The sequence below is a fragment of the Oncorhynchus mykiss genome, chromosome 10 (assembly GCF_013265735.2).
Source record: "Oncorhynchus mykiss isolate Arlee chromosome 10, USDA_OmykA_1.1, whole genome shotgun sequence".
Lineage (NCBI taxonomy): Eukaryota > Metazoa > Chordata > Actinopteri > Salmoniformes > Salmonidae > Oncorhynchus > Oncorhynchus mykiss.
Window position 1 is genome coordinate 61,649,064 of NC_048574.1, and position 16,065 is coordinate 61,665,128.

General features: G+C 42.3%; 2 protein-coding genes and 1 long non-coding RNA gene across 4 annotated transcripts; 1 reads left to right on the forward strand and 2 right to left on the reverse strand.

Annotated features, from left to right (window-relative positions):
• The first annotated feature begins 669 nt into the window (after window positions 1-669).
• si:dkey-9i23.4 (C-type lectin domain-containing protein) lies at window positions 670-10,430 on the forward strand. 2 transcript variants are annotated; one of them, XM_021619293.2, is made up of 6 exons: window positions 670-826; window positions 1,386-1,478; window positions 2,478-2,629; window positions 6,591-6,731; window positions 9,625-9,739; window positions 9,974-10,430. In XM_021619293.2, the coding sequence occupies exons 2-6, from the start codon at window positions 1,403-1,405 to the stop codon at window positions 10,045-10,047; spliced, it is 558 nt and encodes a 185-aa protein (XP_021474968.1). In that variant the 5' UTR covers window positions 670-826; window positions 1,386-1,402; the 3' UTR covers window positions 10,048-10,430. The 2 variants fall into 2 exon arrangements, with proteins under 2 accessions (XP_021474968.1, XP_021474967.1); XM_021619292.2 differs by having other exon boundaries at window positions 676-826; window positions 1,377-1,478.
• LOC110534942 lies at window positions 10,372-12,095 on the reverse strand. Its single transcript, XR_002475193.2, has 3 exons — window positions 11,838-12,095; window positions 11,449-11,526; window positions 10,372-11,028 (listed from the first exon to the last, which is right to left on the reverse strand). It is a non-coding gene; the product is annotated as an uncharacterized LOC110534942 (long non-coding RNA).
• A 293-nt stretch (window positions 12,096-12,388) lies between these two features.
• LOC110533176 (P2X purinoceptor 3-like) lies at window positions 12,389-13,506 on the reverse strand. The gene is made up of 3 exons (XM_021617258.2): window positions 12,834-13,506; window positions 12,530-12,623; window positions 12,389-12,470 (listed from the first exon to the last, which is right to left on the reverse strand). The coding sequence occupies exons 1-3, from the start codon at window positions 12,916-12,918 to the stop codon at window positions 12,389-12,391; spliced, it is 261 nt and encodes an 86-aa protein (XP_021472933.1). The 5' UTR covers window positions 12,919-13,506.
• Between the last annotated feature and the right edge of the window lie 2,559 nt (window positions 13,507-16,065).

Sequence of the window (16,065 nt, forward strand, 5' to 3'; positions counted from 1 at the left end):
CCACTGTTCCTAGGCCGTCATTGAAAATAAGAATTTGTTCTTAACTGACTTGCCTAGTTAAATAAAGGGAAAATAAAAAAATAAACATCTAGGCCCTATCTGCACCCTACCTCTAGGCCCAACCTCCACCCTACCACTCGGTCCTAGCCCCAACATCTTTGGTGTTTACAGTTTTAGGTGTGTAAGCAATAACACTGCAGCTGCACACAGTAATGAAATAATCATATATTTATCTTTCTAAATTGAGTTTCTTACCAACACTTTTAATCACAAATACAATTTCCTCTAACTATGAATGAGATTCTGTAAGATCTGAATAAATTGATTAATTTAAGTACAAGTATATGGTGTTGTATGGTAAAATGATAGAGGGTCGTAAGAAGTTAGAGATCTGACTACTATGAGGTGTTGGGGAGTTTTCAACACTTTTCAGTAGCCAGCCTCTGAGACAGCGTTAATTTAACTGTAGTTCATTGTGCTAGAAAGTAAGCATTTCACTGTACTTGTGCATGTGACAATAAAACATGAAACTTGAACCTTGCTGGTGCCACCACACAACAACAGAGTGTTAACAGGAAGTCTGCGTCTCAAATGGCACCGTAGTCCCTATATAGGGCTCTACTTTGGACCAGAACCCACAGGAATAGGGTGCCATTTGGGATGCAGGAGTAGAGGGGTGGGCATCTGTATCTGTAAGGACGGGGTGAGAATTACAGGGAGGAGGTGAGATTACATTTGCTATTAAAAGAAGGGAATACCAAATGAGAGAGAGAGAGAGAGAGAGCGGGAGAGAGAGAGAGGGAGAAGCAACCTAGTCCACACTCTGGTAAGGTTGTATTTCAGATTACATTGTGCAAATGTTCCTTTTTTTTTGCTTTGCATTCGTTTTTTTTAAAGGAGCTATACATATCATTGTTGCATTGTAATTTCAGAAAATTTCTTTAATACATCTATGGTAATAGTGGAATGATAGTGTTTCACAATATTTATTTATTGGGGCACACAAAATTGCATTCTAATAGTGCATCCTTCTTATTGGGCAACAAACAACGGACTTTTGTTGCCAAATTGACCGGGGCAAGCAAATCTTTATTTGTCAAATGGGACTGCTGATTGTTCCAGAGGCTGTGGCACTTTACAATCGGTTAGCGCGTGGAGCCACTCAAATTAACAATCCGTCAGGGCTCGGTACTTGTAAATCGCCAGCCACAGTCAATTTGAGAACAAGAGATTTGTTTTAATGTCATTCATAGCATATTGCTATAGACTATGATCTCAGATAATTTACCTGGTGAAATAAAGGTTAATACAATTGATTTATTTATAAATGCATTTATTTAAAGGAAACTGTTACTGATTGAGTTGTTTGTTTTAAGGAAACGCAGAATCAGAGGAAGCCAAGATGAAGTTTGTCAGCCTGATTGTGATGATGTCACTACTTGGGACAAAAATGGCTTTGACATTCCACAGAAGTACCGGTAAGAGAGTTGCATTGATTACAGTATGTGTTTTGATCAGGGGCACAATTTAGATTTTAGAAGTAAGGAGACATTACTTTTAATTTTTTATTATTATATTGTTTTAAATCCAGTCAGATAAACACTCCAAACAGCTCGGAGGCGTCCGTATGGTCCTAAAGCAAACCGTTGCCTCATTTTGTATCACATTCCAATTAAAAAACTGTGGGGGGGGGGGACACAAAAATGCAGTCCCCCCCCCCCCGTGCCCGTCCCCCCCGTCCCCAGTGAAAGTTGCACCCCTGATTTTGATGATAGTGCTGAAAGTTTTATTTAAATTTTTCATGATGATTATCGACCACACGTTCTAAAAAATAATCTGTTTTAAACCTGAAAATGTGCTTTCCTCTTTCATGTCCAAATGAAAATTAGATGCATTCTTTACACAAATGTAGTAACTTACAGTATTTTTTGTTGCAGTAGATGTTATTGGTTATTAGCAGTCATAGACTGAATTGCACACCCATTTACAATGATAGATTATGATCAAATAGTAAAAGCCTAAACTAACACAATACTTTTAATATAATACAATGTTAAAATATACAATATATACTAAACAATAATAGTACAATGACAATATTGAGGCAGCAGGTAGCAGCAGCCTAGTGGTTAGAGAGTTGGGCCAGTAACTGAAAGGTTGCTAGAACGCATGCCTGAGCTAACAAGGTGAAAATCTGTTGATCTGCCCCTGAACAAGGCAGTTAACCACACTGTTCCTAGGCTGTCATTGTAAATGAGAATTTGTTCTTAACTGATTTGCCTGGTTAAATAAGAGGTCTTAGGTAGGCATTTCTTAGGCCCCTGGGCTATATGGTGTGCGCATTGATCAGTTTAGTGAATTATGGAATGGGAGAGTTCTGTTAGCGGCCTGTGAGTGTCATAGGAATGTTCCGTTTGTGGCTGTTTTCTAAGTATATAAGGCCCCAGGAGAGTAGTTATTCCATCATTGTCCCCTAGGTGGGGATGAAGCTCCAGTGTATCTCCAGGAGGAGACCGCAGAGTGTGACATGCCCAAAGCCTGTGACCTGAAGAATTATGAAGACTGGTACAGGCTGGGCTCCTACTGCATCAAGTACTTCAAGGCTGCCCTCAACTTCACCGAAGCGGAGGTAAACAACATTCTATGTAACAGGAGAACGACATAATAACATGATCAAAGCATGTTACTGCTCTACCTGGAGTCAGTCAGCCTGTCCATTCCAATACAATGGCAATACAGTGAAGTGAAGGTTAAATCCAATGTCTTAATTAGAGGTGTCTTCTAATGTATTCATCTTACTCCCACTGGCGGACTTACCATTAGGCAGAAGAGGCAATTGCCTCAGGCCTCACATCATTTGTAGGCCATGATTGTAAATAAGAATTTGTTCTTAGCTGACTTGCCTAGTTAAATAAAGGTTAAATAAAATAAATAAAATAAAAATCAAGAAGCCTCATGACATGGGCATAATTCAAATAAATAAATATAAATATTTTTCCGCTGAGGCCCCCCCCATGCTTTGTTTGAGGCATAATAAATAAAAAAGGAAATACAAAAAAATCCCCATCAAAATGTGTCTAAACGAGAGATTTCTGTGTTTTTGCATTGCCTTTGTCTCAATCCACCTCATCCGCTGACATTGTCCTTCTACACCGGCGGTGGAAGGTGGCTGAGGTAAAGCTACAGGAGACATCTCGAAAATCTGTCTTCTCTCAAAAACGTCTTCAGCGTCCAAACGGTTTGGCCTAGAAAATGTATATGACCCCTCTATGGAAACATAAAACAGTCATGAACACAAAGGTGTTTGGGTTGCTCTACTGTTCGTCCCCCCACAAGTGTCACGGGACTCGGTAAACGGTAACATGGTAAAAAAGATTAGCATTTTTTCCTGAGCTTTCTGAGTCCTATATCTCTCAGATCTTCCTTTTAATTTAATGTTGACTATATGTTTTACCATGTATGAATGTGTTATTCAATGCATTTCTATGGGCTAATAGCAGTAAGGCCAAATGCAATGTTTCATTAAATTATAACAACACCCCAAAAATTATACTTACAGGTGTCCTAATATTCTAGATCAAATATCGAAATGATCCTTGGTATAACCATCTTAAAACAATTCCATGTGTTCACTTAGTAGTAATCTCGCCTTGTCATATGTCCAAATCACGTCGCTGTCACAACATCCAGGGTTGTGGAGTAACAAATTACAAAAACAGTAACTGTAATCTGTTACGTTACCAGCTAAAACATTGTAATCAGATTACAGATACTTTTGAAAAACTAGATGATTACTTCTAGGATTACTTTTTAAATTCAGAAAGGATATTTGTGAGAAAATAAATTGACATTCAAATCAGCATTGAAAAAAGTGTATGTTTGTTCCGCCTGAGCGAGTCTGACCACAAGTCAGAGACCCCTGTGATGACACACCAAATGTGTTTGATGGATTGCGGGAAAAGAGCAGGAATAAGCTTTTATAGGCTACTGTCCAAGCTATGTCGTCCAATGGTGTGACTGCTGTCGGCATCCAAAGATGATCCAACTTGAATAAATGCTTGGAGGTAAGAAAGACAGCAGTGAGACGGGTATCACTTATTATTGATATCTAAATAGCACATTGTTGTGAATCACACTGCTGATCTCTCATTTAGCCTTACAGATTGTGATTGTTGTGGATGTTCACAAATACAGTGTCTTCAGAAAGTATTCACACCCCTTCACTTTTTCCATATTTTGTTGTGTTACAGCCTGAATCTTTTTTGAGGCCACTGGCCTCATTAATGTTTCAAATTAATACAAAATGAACAGCTGAAATGTATTGAGTCAATAAGTATACAAGCCCTTTGTTATGGCAAGCCTAAATAAGTTCAGGAGTGAACGTTTGCTTCACAAGTCACATAATTAGAGTCCATCCTCTGTGCAATAATAGTGTTTAAAATGATCTTTGAACAAATACCTCATCCCTGTCAGGAATTGTGAAGAACTGAGTTGAAATGTATTTGGCTAAGGTGTATGTAAACTTCCGACTTCAACTGTATATTTAATTCATTTTGAAGTCAGGCTGTAACACAACAAAATGTAGAATAAGTAATGGGGTATGAATACCTTCTGAAGACACTGTGTACGTGTATTATAACCCAATAATGGTTGAATTGAAGAAGTTTTAGCTGCCTATCAATCAATGTTTTTGCGACCAGTGGACAGCCAGTGAAAAATGCACTCATGCAAATGCTGCATAGTGTGGATCCAGGGCCTGATTAATGCAGGGGCTTACAGGGTCTGATGCCCTGGGGCCCAAGCCCGTATTGGCAGCAAAAAAATGGAAATTTGTGTATATATACAAAAGCCACACCCATTTGCTGACAGGTGTATTAAATCAGGCACACAGCTATGTAATCTCCACAGAGACACATTGGCAGTAGAATTGTATTATGGAAGAGCTCAGCGACTTTCAACATGGCACAGTCATAGGAAGTCAGTTAATCCAATTTCTGCCCTGCTAGAGCTGCCTCAGTCAACTGTAAGTGCTGTTAATGTGATGTGGAAACATCTAGGAGCAACAACGGTTCAGCCGCGAAGTGGTAGGCCACACAAGCTCACAGAACAGAGCCGCCAAGTGCGTAGCACGTAAAAACTATCTGTCCTCGGTTGAAACACTCACTACCTAGTTCCAAACTGGCTCTGGAAGCAACGTCAGCACAGGAACTGTTCGTCGGGAGCTTCATGAAATGGGCTTCCATGGCCGAGAAGCAGCACACAAGCCTAAGATCACCATGTCCAAACGCGTTCTCTGGAGTGTGAATACACTTCACCATCTGGCAGTCCGATGGACAAATCTGGGTTTGGCGGTTGCCAGGAGAACGCTTTCCCTTTCCCAAAGTCTAAAGTCTACAAAACCTAGTCCACTCTGTTCATAACATATTCCAGTTTCAGGAACAGGAAACTGTATTGAGATTAAATGTTTCATCGATGAGATGTGCAGAATGTAGGCCAAAATCCATCTTGTTCCATCGCCAGTGGGCTTCCTCTCACGACCATATTTGGTCGTGAGTGGAAACGCCAAACGGATGCTTCATTTTTATACATCCAGTGAAATATCTGTCTCATTGTTCTATCAGTGGTAGTAACGTGCGCGGCCCACCAGCCATCAAGAATTTAAGAGCATAGTGCGTGCCAATGCCGCCTCAGCATTATGGCTACATTTCATGCTAAGCTGTTGACAGAATTTTACCACATTCATGAGTAGGTCGGTTGGCAGAAATAAAAGTGGAGACTGTAACTGACTACATTTAGAAAGTAACTTGACCAACCCTGTTGGAGGTCTGGAGAATTTTGCATTGCAAAAACGGTTTGAATGGTCCGCTGGCTCGCAGCGGCAAGATTTTGATTGGATGTTACATTTCAATAACCCTCCCCCCACATGCCCGCTGGTGCTATGTGTTATGTTCTCACACTGGGAAGGACACATTTTGCAGAGTTGTTCCATATGCTAGTCTGCAAAATTTCAGAACCTGGAGGAAAAACTTAATTCTGATTTGTCAGTCTATACACAAAATCGACATGCATCAACATATTTTGATCATCAACATCTGACCTTTTTAACCTGTCTCTCCTCTCTGGGGAGGTTCCCATTGCTTGGGAGGCAGCCACAGTGCATCCTTTATTTAAAGGGGTAGATCAAGCTGATCCTAACTGTTATAGGCCTATTTCTATTTTGTCCACTTTATCAAAAGTGTTGAAAAAACTTTGTAAATAATCAACTGACTGCCTTTCTTGATGTTTGTAGGATTCTCTCTGGTATCTGGCTTCCGCTCAGGTTATTGGTGTGTCACTGCAACCTTAAAGGTCCTCAATGATGTCCCCATTGCCCTTGATTCTAAGCAATGTTGTACTGCGATTTTTATTGACTTGGCCAAAGCTTTTGATACGGTAGACCATTCCATTCTTGTGGGCTCCAAATCACTACGTCCGCACCTGCTTACTCTCTCTCTCTCTCTCTCCTTCCTCCTACTCTCTCTTTCTCTCTCACTAATTCACTCTTTCTCTTCCCACCACCTATTTCTCTTCTTCTCTCTCATCACTCTCAGACACAGTGCAGGTCTGCTGCCCCCGGTGGCCACCTGGTGTCGGTGCATAACTGTCAAGCCAACGACAACCTGCTTTGCGTGGTGATGAAGAACAACGCCAAAAACCCTCGCATCTGGCTGGGAGGCTTCGAACTCTTCCAGGTAGGAGAGGAAGAGTGATGGATAGTGGGTGGAGGGCGGCAAAGTCATGTGGGAGGAAAGAGTGACATGTTCGGTCGAAGGGGAAAGAGAGAAGCTTTGCAGCACAACATTTAACATTGAACATATGATTGTCGTAATATCTACATTTACAGTATTCAGACCACTTGACTTTTTACACATTTTGTTACGTTACAGCCATATTCAAAAGTAGATTCAATTGTTTTTTCCCCTCATCAATCTACACACTACCCCATAATGAAAAAACTGTTTTTAGACATTTTTTCAAAAAATGGAAATATCACCTTTACATAAGTATTCAAACCTTTTACTCAGCACTTTCTTGAAGCACCTATGGCAGCGATTACAGCCTCAAGTCTTCTTGGGTATGATGCTACAAGCTTGGCACACCTGTATTTGGAGAGTTTCTCCCATTCTTCTCTGGAGATCCTCTCAGGCTCTGTCAGGTTGGATGGGGAGCGTCGCTGCACAGCTATTTTCAGGTCTCTCCAAAGATGTTCGATCGGGTTCAAGTCCGGGCTCTGGCTGGGCCACTCAAGGACATTCAGAGACTGGTTTTCATCAAGGATCTTTCTGTAGTTTGCTCCGTTCATATTTCCCTCGATCCTGACTAGTCCCCCAGTCCCTGCTGCTGAAAAACATCCCCACAGCATGATGCTGCCACCACCATGCTTCACCGTAAGGATGGTATTGGCCAGGTGATGAGTGGTGCCTGGTTTCCTCCAGCATTGCATTCAGGTCAAAGAGTTCAATCTTGGTTTCATCAGACCAGATAATCTTGTTTCTCATGTTCTGGGAGTCCTTTAGGTGCCTTTTGGCAAACTCCAAGCGGGCTGTCATGTGCCTTTTACTGAGGCGTGGCTTCTGTCTGGTCACTCTACCATAAAGGTGCTGCAGAGATGGTTGTCCTTCTGCAAGGTTCTCCCATCTCCACAGAGGAACTCTGGAGCTCTGTCAGAGTGACCATCGGGTTCTTGGTCACCTCCCTGACCAAGGCCCTTCTCCCCCGATTGCTCAGGTTGGCCGGACGGACAGCTCTAGGAAGAGACTTGGTGGTTCCAAACTTCTTCCATTTAAGAATGTTGGAGGCCACTGTGTTCTTGAGGACCTTCAATGTTGCAGACACTTTTTGGTACCCTTCACCAGATCTGTGCCTCGACACAATCCTGTCTCAGAGCTCTATGGACAATTCCTTTGACCTCAAGTGGGAACTTATATAGATAGGTGTGTGCCTTTCCAAATCATGTCCAATCAATTGATTTTACCACAGGTGGAGTCCAATCAAATTGTAGAAACGTATCAAGGATGATCAATGTAAGCAGGATGCACCAGAGCTCAAATTTCGAGTCTCTTAGCAAAGGGTCTGATTATTTATGTACAGTACATAAGGTTTTTCTGTTTTTTATTTTTAATACATTTGCAAAAATTTACAAAAAACTGTTTTCGCTTTGTCATTATGTGTGTAGATTGATGAGGAAAATGTTTTATTTAATCCATTTTAGAATAAGGCTGTAACATAACAAAAAATGGAAAAAGTGAAGGAGTCAGAATACTTTCCAAATGCACCGTACATTTGTTTTTATCACCTCCGGTCTTTCTATCACTCCCCGCTTTCTACCTCTATCCACATTTATATCACTCCCCTCTCTTTTCTTCTATCCACATTTATATCACTCCCCTCTCTCTTCTTCTATCCACATTTATATCACTCCCCGCTTTCTACCTCTATCCACATTTATATCACTCCCCTCTCTCTTCTTCTATCCACATTTATATCACTCCCCTCTCTCTTCTTCTATCCACATTTATATCACTCCCCTCTCTCTTCTTCTATCCACATTTATATCACTCCCCTCTCTCTTCTTCTATCCACATTTATATCACTCCCCTCTCTCTTCTTCTATCCACATTTATATCACTCCCCTCTCTCTTCTTCTATCCACATTTATATCACTCCCCTCTCTCTTCTTCTATCCACATTTATATCACTCCCCTCTCTCTTCTTCTATCCACATTTATATCACTCCCTCTCTCTTCTTCTATCCACATTTATATCACTCCCCTCTCTCTTCTTCTATCCACATTTATATCACTCCCTCTCTCTTCTTCTATCCACATTTATATCACTCCCCGCTTTCTACCTCTATCCACATTTATATCACTCCCCTCTCTCTTCTTCTATCCACATTTATATCACTCCCCTCTCTCTTCTTCTATCCACATTTATATCACTCCCCTCTCTCTTCTTCTATCCACATTTATATCACTCCCCTCTCTCTTCTTCTATCCACATTTATATCACTCCCCTCTCTCTTCTTCTATCCACATTTATATCACTCCCCTCTCTCTTCTTCTATCCACATTTATATCACTCCCCTCTCTCTTCTTCTATCCACATTTATATCACTCCCCTCTCTCTTCTTCTATCCACATTTATATCACTCCCTCTCTCTTCTTCTATCCACATTTATATCACTCCCCGCTTTCTACCTCTATCCACATTTATATCACTCCCCTCTCTCTTCTTCTATCCACATTTATATCACTCCCCTCTCTCTTCTTCTATCCACATTTATATCACTCCCCTCTCTCTTCTTCTATCCACATTTATATCACTCCCCTCTCTCTTCTTCTATCCACATTTATATCACTCCCCTCTCTCTTCTTCTATCCACATTTATATCACTCCCCTCTCTCTTCTTCTATCCACATTTATATCACTCCCCTCTCTCTTCTTCTATCCACATTTATATCACTCCCCTCTCTCTTCTTCTATCCACATTTATATCACTCCCCTCTCTCTTCTTCTATCCACATTTATATCACTCCCCTCTCTCTTCTTCTATCCACATTTCTCTCTACCTCCTTCTCTCAGTCTGGTAAGTTTGTGTGGACTGACGGCTCCAGCTGGAACTTTGAAGCATGGACCCCTGGGGAGCCCATCTCCCGCTGGGGGAGCCGCGAGGACTGTGTGGAGATGAACTGGAGCGGTAAGAGATGGAGGGGGGAGTGATGGGATGGATGGATGGTTTTTACTTGCAATGGCTATGATATGTGTTTGTTTTCACCTACCTTAGTTGAATGCACTGGCTAACAGCTAAAATGACAAAAATGTGAATGAAACATTTCTTGGAAGGTGGTGGGAAGAGATGGTATTTTGAACTCACATTTTAACTTCTGTTTGTCTCTCTGTTCTCTCTGTATATTTGTTCTCTATTCTCAAGAAATTGGGAAATGGAACGACCACACGTGTTTCACCAAGAAGAGCTACGTGTGCTCCTTCAAGAACAGAGTTTGAGGACAAATATCCACGCTCACATACTTAGTATGAAGCAGCAATGTATTGGGCATGCTTTCTCCAGTGGTGTGTTGGTATAGACTGTGTGTCTGTCTGTGTAACACCAACCCAGTCCCCTGCTCCTCTCTCTTGGGTTGTGACCGAAATGACACCCTGTTCCCTATAGAGTGCACCACTTTTGACCAGAGCCCCACGGGCCCCCTGGTCAAAGTAGTGCACTATAAAGGATAGGGTGTCATTTTGGACTCCTCCTGCTCCTTTCCCCAATGACCCCAACCCACAGATCTCCCACGGTGAAACCAAACCACATAGAGATGTGCCTGCTTTTAGCAAACTGAAAAATGCATTAAAAAATATATATAAATAAAGAGTGTTAAGCAAGTAAACAACTAGAGTTTTTGTTTGTCTGTTCCTAGCAGGATTTGAGTTTCTGGCAGAATCAAACCAGAATCAAAATTTAAGTCACATACTTTTATTTAAGTAGTGGGTAGACTTTAATACTTTGTAGAGGTAGGAGTTCAAATACAATAGTCCATGCAGAGTTAACGATTGCACATACAACCTCCACTATGAAAATATTACAGGTAAATTACAGGTTCATGTGAAATATAAGGAATACTACAATGCTATATATACATGCATTCTCTATCCGGGGTGAAGTCTCCCCTAGATACAGATCTAGGATCAGCTTCCCTTTCCCCAATCCTAACCATAACCTTTAGTGGGGAAAATGTTAAACTGCTCCAAGATTAGGGTCTATGGGCAATATCAACCTAAACCTACATTTGCAGCCAAACTTCCCAAAATGCCACCACCCACCCCTTTCCCCCTCAAACACTCCATTCCATTGGCTGTCCGTTAGCCGTATTGCCCAATGGAAAAGGCCCCTGAGTCGTTTGACTGCTTCACTACTCCAATGAACTACCTACTCCGATACAGCCCATTGCTGGATAAGGAGTTCTCGATCTGGGTGTCTGATACCTAATGGAGTAATGGTAGATTGGGGGGGAGAGAGAAAATAACTTTATTGAATTTTATACACTTGAAAAACATCAGGAGCACATCACAGTCAAGCGACTCCTATTTTCCACTTAAGTCAAATTTTCAGTTAGTCTCTAGTTGATATCAAAGCATGATTTAGGTGGAAGTTAGGATTTGACCCTTAGTTTCAACTATTCCTCTGGGCCGTATGTATCAACTTCTCAGAGTAGGCTTACTGATTTAGAATCAGTTTTGCCTTTTAGATCACAATGAATAAGATCATGGGACAGGGGTGAACTGATCCTAGATCAGCACTCCTACTCTGAGATGCGGCCTCAGGCCTGCAAAGGCTGACACTGATTATTAAGATAAATATCTATATCACAGTAAGCAGTGTTGGTGTCACACCTCAAACTTTACCTCCTCAAACTTCTTGGCCTTGTATTGCTCTGCTCCCTTCAGGAAGTTCAAGAGTATGATGTCACAAAGCACGGTGCTCTGCGACCAATCCAAGGCAGAGAAAGAAAACAAGGTTGTAGAATAGAATAGAATTTAAGAAATGAGGGGAGAAGAGAGGAGAAAAGAAAAGAAGAGCATAACTATTTTCCACAGAAATTACTTCAGTTGGGGAGACAGAGACACATATGACACAAAGACATTTTCGAACTAGTCTACAGAGATTGTGTGGATAATATTATTATAAAGTTAAGAGACTGAAGGTGGAACAGATATGTTTTAATTTAAAACTAGCCTAGAGACGATGTGGATACTTTGTGGATAGAAAGTAGCAACTGAAAAGAAGGGCTCACCACTCCAACTGATGTAAAGGCAGCTACCATGTTGATCAGAGTCGGGATCATGTTAAACTTCCCTGCCTGTAACAAACAAGTCAAGTACTTTACAGAAGTAAATACACGCAAACACAACCAACCACACACAACCAACCACACATACAACCAACCACACATACAACCAACCAACCAACCACACACACACACACACAAACATGAGAGAGAGGAGACCAGTTAGAGTTAAATTATCGCTATTGTCGTCATCACCAATGTCATCATCTTCATCATCAGCATCTTCATCAACAACATCATTATCATCAAAATCATTATCAACATCATCATTGTCAACATCATCCCAAAAATTATTATCACCATCAACATCATTATTAGCATTATAATTATCATCACCATCATTATCATCATCAACATCATTATTGCCATCATCATCATCGCCATCATCATCAACATCATTATCATCAGCAACATCATTATCTTCATCATCAACAACATTATTATAATAATTATTATCATCATCATCGATATCAACAACATCATTATCATCATCATCCTCACTTGGTGAAGTTGAAGAGGGGGAAACGAATGCTGTTCTTGATGAAGATGGTGAAGTTCTCCACCTCCATCATAGGATGCCTGAGGGAAGGTCAGAAAGAGAATCATGTTCCTTCATCAACACACACACGGTTACCCACGTCTTGATGTAGTCGATCTCCGCCTGGCACCAGCCTCTGATCTCACAGGTATTAAGGGTGTCGTTGAAACGTACACACCTGCCCGTCGGAAGACCTGAGGAAGAGAGGGAGGGAAGAGAGAGAGGAAGAAGGAGAGAGGATATAAGACACAGAAAAGGGGAGGACGGAAAGGGACAATAAATGACAAAGATCAAACCATTATTCTGGGAGAAACGGTTTGGCAAATTCTGTAACATCTGTCTTCTTAAGAACATACAATAAGAAAAGGAAGATAAAAAGTTGATCAGAAAAAGAGAAACCTCACCATTTCCCCCAGGCTTGTTGAGGAACTTAGTGCAGTTGTTGTCGTGCGTACACTTGTATTTCATCTCACTCTGTGTATCACACATAGTACAGAGTTAGAGTAACACACAGAGGCAGACAGACAGATGGACGGACGAACAGACAGACAGACATCGAGGCAGAGAGAGAGAGACAGACAGACAGAGCCAGGCAGACAGAAAGAGAAAGAGCATGTGGGGGGGGGCACAGAGGGCCAATGGGAGAGTAAGTGAGAGGGGTCTCACTTCGGGACAGTATCCCTGCACCTAGTTCTCTGTGGTGATGAGTTTGGTGATGATGCAGAACACAGAGGCCCCCTGTCAGACCACACACACACACACACACACAATAAAAAAAAACTCCCATTTTCATTGACCAGCACATCAGACCTGATGTCATAATCCACACATACCTCAGTATCAATATTTGGTGTCCATTTGAAGTATTAAGTGATGTTCACAGGACTTTTAACAAATACATTACCCACAAAGTGCTTACAACAACCCAGATATAAACAAAGATTGAGCAAGCAGGGGAGACAGAGGCTATACAACAACTATACATGGCTCCTTAGGCTGTCTATCAATGCCAATTTCCCACATTAACCTCTTGAACCTAGGGGGCACTATTTTCATTTTTGGAAAAATAACGTTCCCAAAGTAAACGGGCTATTTTGTCAGGACAAGATCTAAAGTTTCCAAAACTGTAAAAATAGTGTCTGTGAGTATAACAGAACTGATATTGCAGGCGAAAGCCTGAGAAAAATCCAATCAGGAAGGGACTCTTATTTAGAAAGCTCTGCGTTCCTATGCGTCCCTATTGAGCAGTGAATGGGATATCAACCAGATTCCTTTTTCTATGGCTTCCCTAATGTGTCTAGTGTCACAAGACATAGTTTCAGGCTTTAATTTTGAAAAATTAGCGTGAACGACAACATTGCGTCAGTGGTCAGCTGGTGGCTCTCAGAGTGATTTGTGCGTAATAGACAAAGGCGGCCATTGTGCCTCTCGCTCCTACTGGGAAGCCAACTGTCCCGGTTGATATATTATTGAATAGATATTTGAAAAACACCTTGAGGATTGATTATTAAAAACATTTGCCATGTTTCTGTCAATATTATGGATCTAATTTGGAATATTTTTCGGCGTTGTCATGACCGAAGTGGATTCCTCAACCAAATGTGAATTTCGGCTATAAAAATAATCTTTATGGGACAAAAATAAAGATTTGCTGTCTAACTGGGAGTCTCGTGAGTGAAAACATCCGAAGCTCATCAAAGGTAAACAATTTAATTTGATTTCTTTTCTGATTTGTGACCAAGTTGCCTACTGCTAAGCTGGACATAATGCTATGCTAGGCTATCGATAAACTTACACAAATGCTTGTCTTGCTTTGGCTGTAAAGCATCATTTCAAAATCTGAGATGACAGGGTGATTAACAAAAGGCTAAGCTGTGTTTCACAATATTTCACTTGTGATTTCATGAATATGAATATTTTCTAGTAATATTTTTTGTCCGTTGCATTATGCTAATTCGTGTCAGTTTATGACAATTCTCCCGGATCCGGGAGGGTTAGTTCTAAGAGGTTTTAACATAAGGAATCCAAAAATCTGAGGCCATAGTTTGTGTGTGGTGTAGGTAGTGCCTAGAGGTAGGGTGCAGGTAGGGGATAGAGGTAGGGTACAGGTAGGGGATGGAGGTAGGGTGCAGGTTGGGCCTAGAGGTAGGGTACAGGTAGGACCTAGAGGTAGGGTACAGGTAGGGCCTAGAGGTAGGGTGCAGGTTGGGCCTAGATGTAGGGTGCAGGTAGGGGATAGAGGTAGGGTACAGGTAGGGGATAGAGGTAGGGGATAGAGGTAGGCTGCAGGTTGGGCCTAGAGGTAGGGTAAAGTAGGACCTAGAGGTAGGGTACAGGTAGGGACTAGAGGTAGGGTGCAGGTTGGGCCTAGAGGTAGGGTGCAGGTTGGGCCTAGAGGTGGGGTGCAGGTAGGGCCTAGAGGTAGGGTGCAGGTAGGGGCTAGAGGTAGGGTGCAGGGAGGGGATATAGGTAGGGTGCAGGTAGGGCCTAGAGGTAGGGTGCAGGTAGGGCCTAGAGGTAGCCCCTAGAGGTAGGGTGCAGGTAGGGCTTAGAGGTAGGGTGCAGGTAGGAGATAGAGGTAGGGTGCAGGTAGGGCCTAGAGGTAGGGTGCAGGTAGGGCCTAGAGGTAGGGTGCAGGTAGGGCCTAGAGGTAGGGTGCAAGTAGGGCCTAGAGGTAGGGTACAGGTAGGGGATAGAGGTAGGGGATAGAGGTAGGGTGTAGGTTGGGCCTAGAGGTAGGGTACAGGTAGGACCTAGAGGTAGGGTACAGGTAGGGCCTAGAGGTAGGGTGCAGGTTGGGCCTAGAGGTAGGGTGCAGGTTGGGCCTAGAGGTAGGGTGCAGGTAGGGCCTAGAGGTAGGGTGCAGGTAGGGCCTAGAGGTTGGGCCTAGAAGTAGGGTGCAGGTTGGGCCTAGAGGAAGGGTGCAGGGAGGGGATATAGGTAGGGTGCAGGTAGGGCCTAGAGGTAGGGTGCATGTAGGGCCTAGAGGTAGGGCCTAGAGGTAGGGTGCAGGTAGGGCTTAGAGGTAGGGTGCAGGTAGGAGATAGAGGTAGGGTGCAGGTAGGGCCTAGAGGTAGGGTGCAGGTAGGGCCTAGAGGTAGGGTGCAAGTAGGGCCTAGAGGTAGGGTGCAAGTAGGGGATAGAGGTAGGGTGCAAGTAGGGGATAGAGGTAGGGTGCAGGTAGGAGATAGAGGTAGGGTGCAGGTAGGGACAAGAGGTAGGGTGCAGGTAGGGCCTAGAGGTAGGGTGCAGGTAGGGCCTAGAGGTAGGGTGCAAGTAGGGCCTAGAGCAGGGGTGTCAAAGTCAAATGGACGGAGGGCCAAATAAAAAAATCAGCTACAAGACGAGGGCCGGACTGTTCGAATGTTCATTGAAAAATTTTTAAATGACGCATATAGTCTAGTGAACCTAATTGAACCTACTGAAAACCTAACAAATATATTACAATATGATCAGATAAATAAAGCAATATTTTCTTATGGCTCTGTCAGTAATCTTTAATTTTCAACAGACACAAAAGACAAATTTCCTTTATATAAATATCCCCATAACATGAACATTAAATGAAAGAAACCGGTATTCAAGGCACCATCAGTAGACTATATTTTCTATTTTAGCAAAAGTGGGCTAAATTTA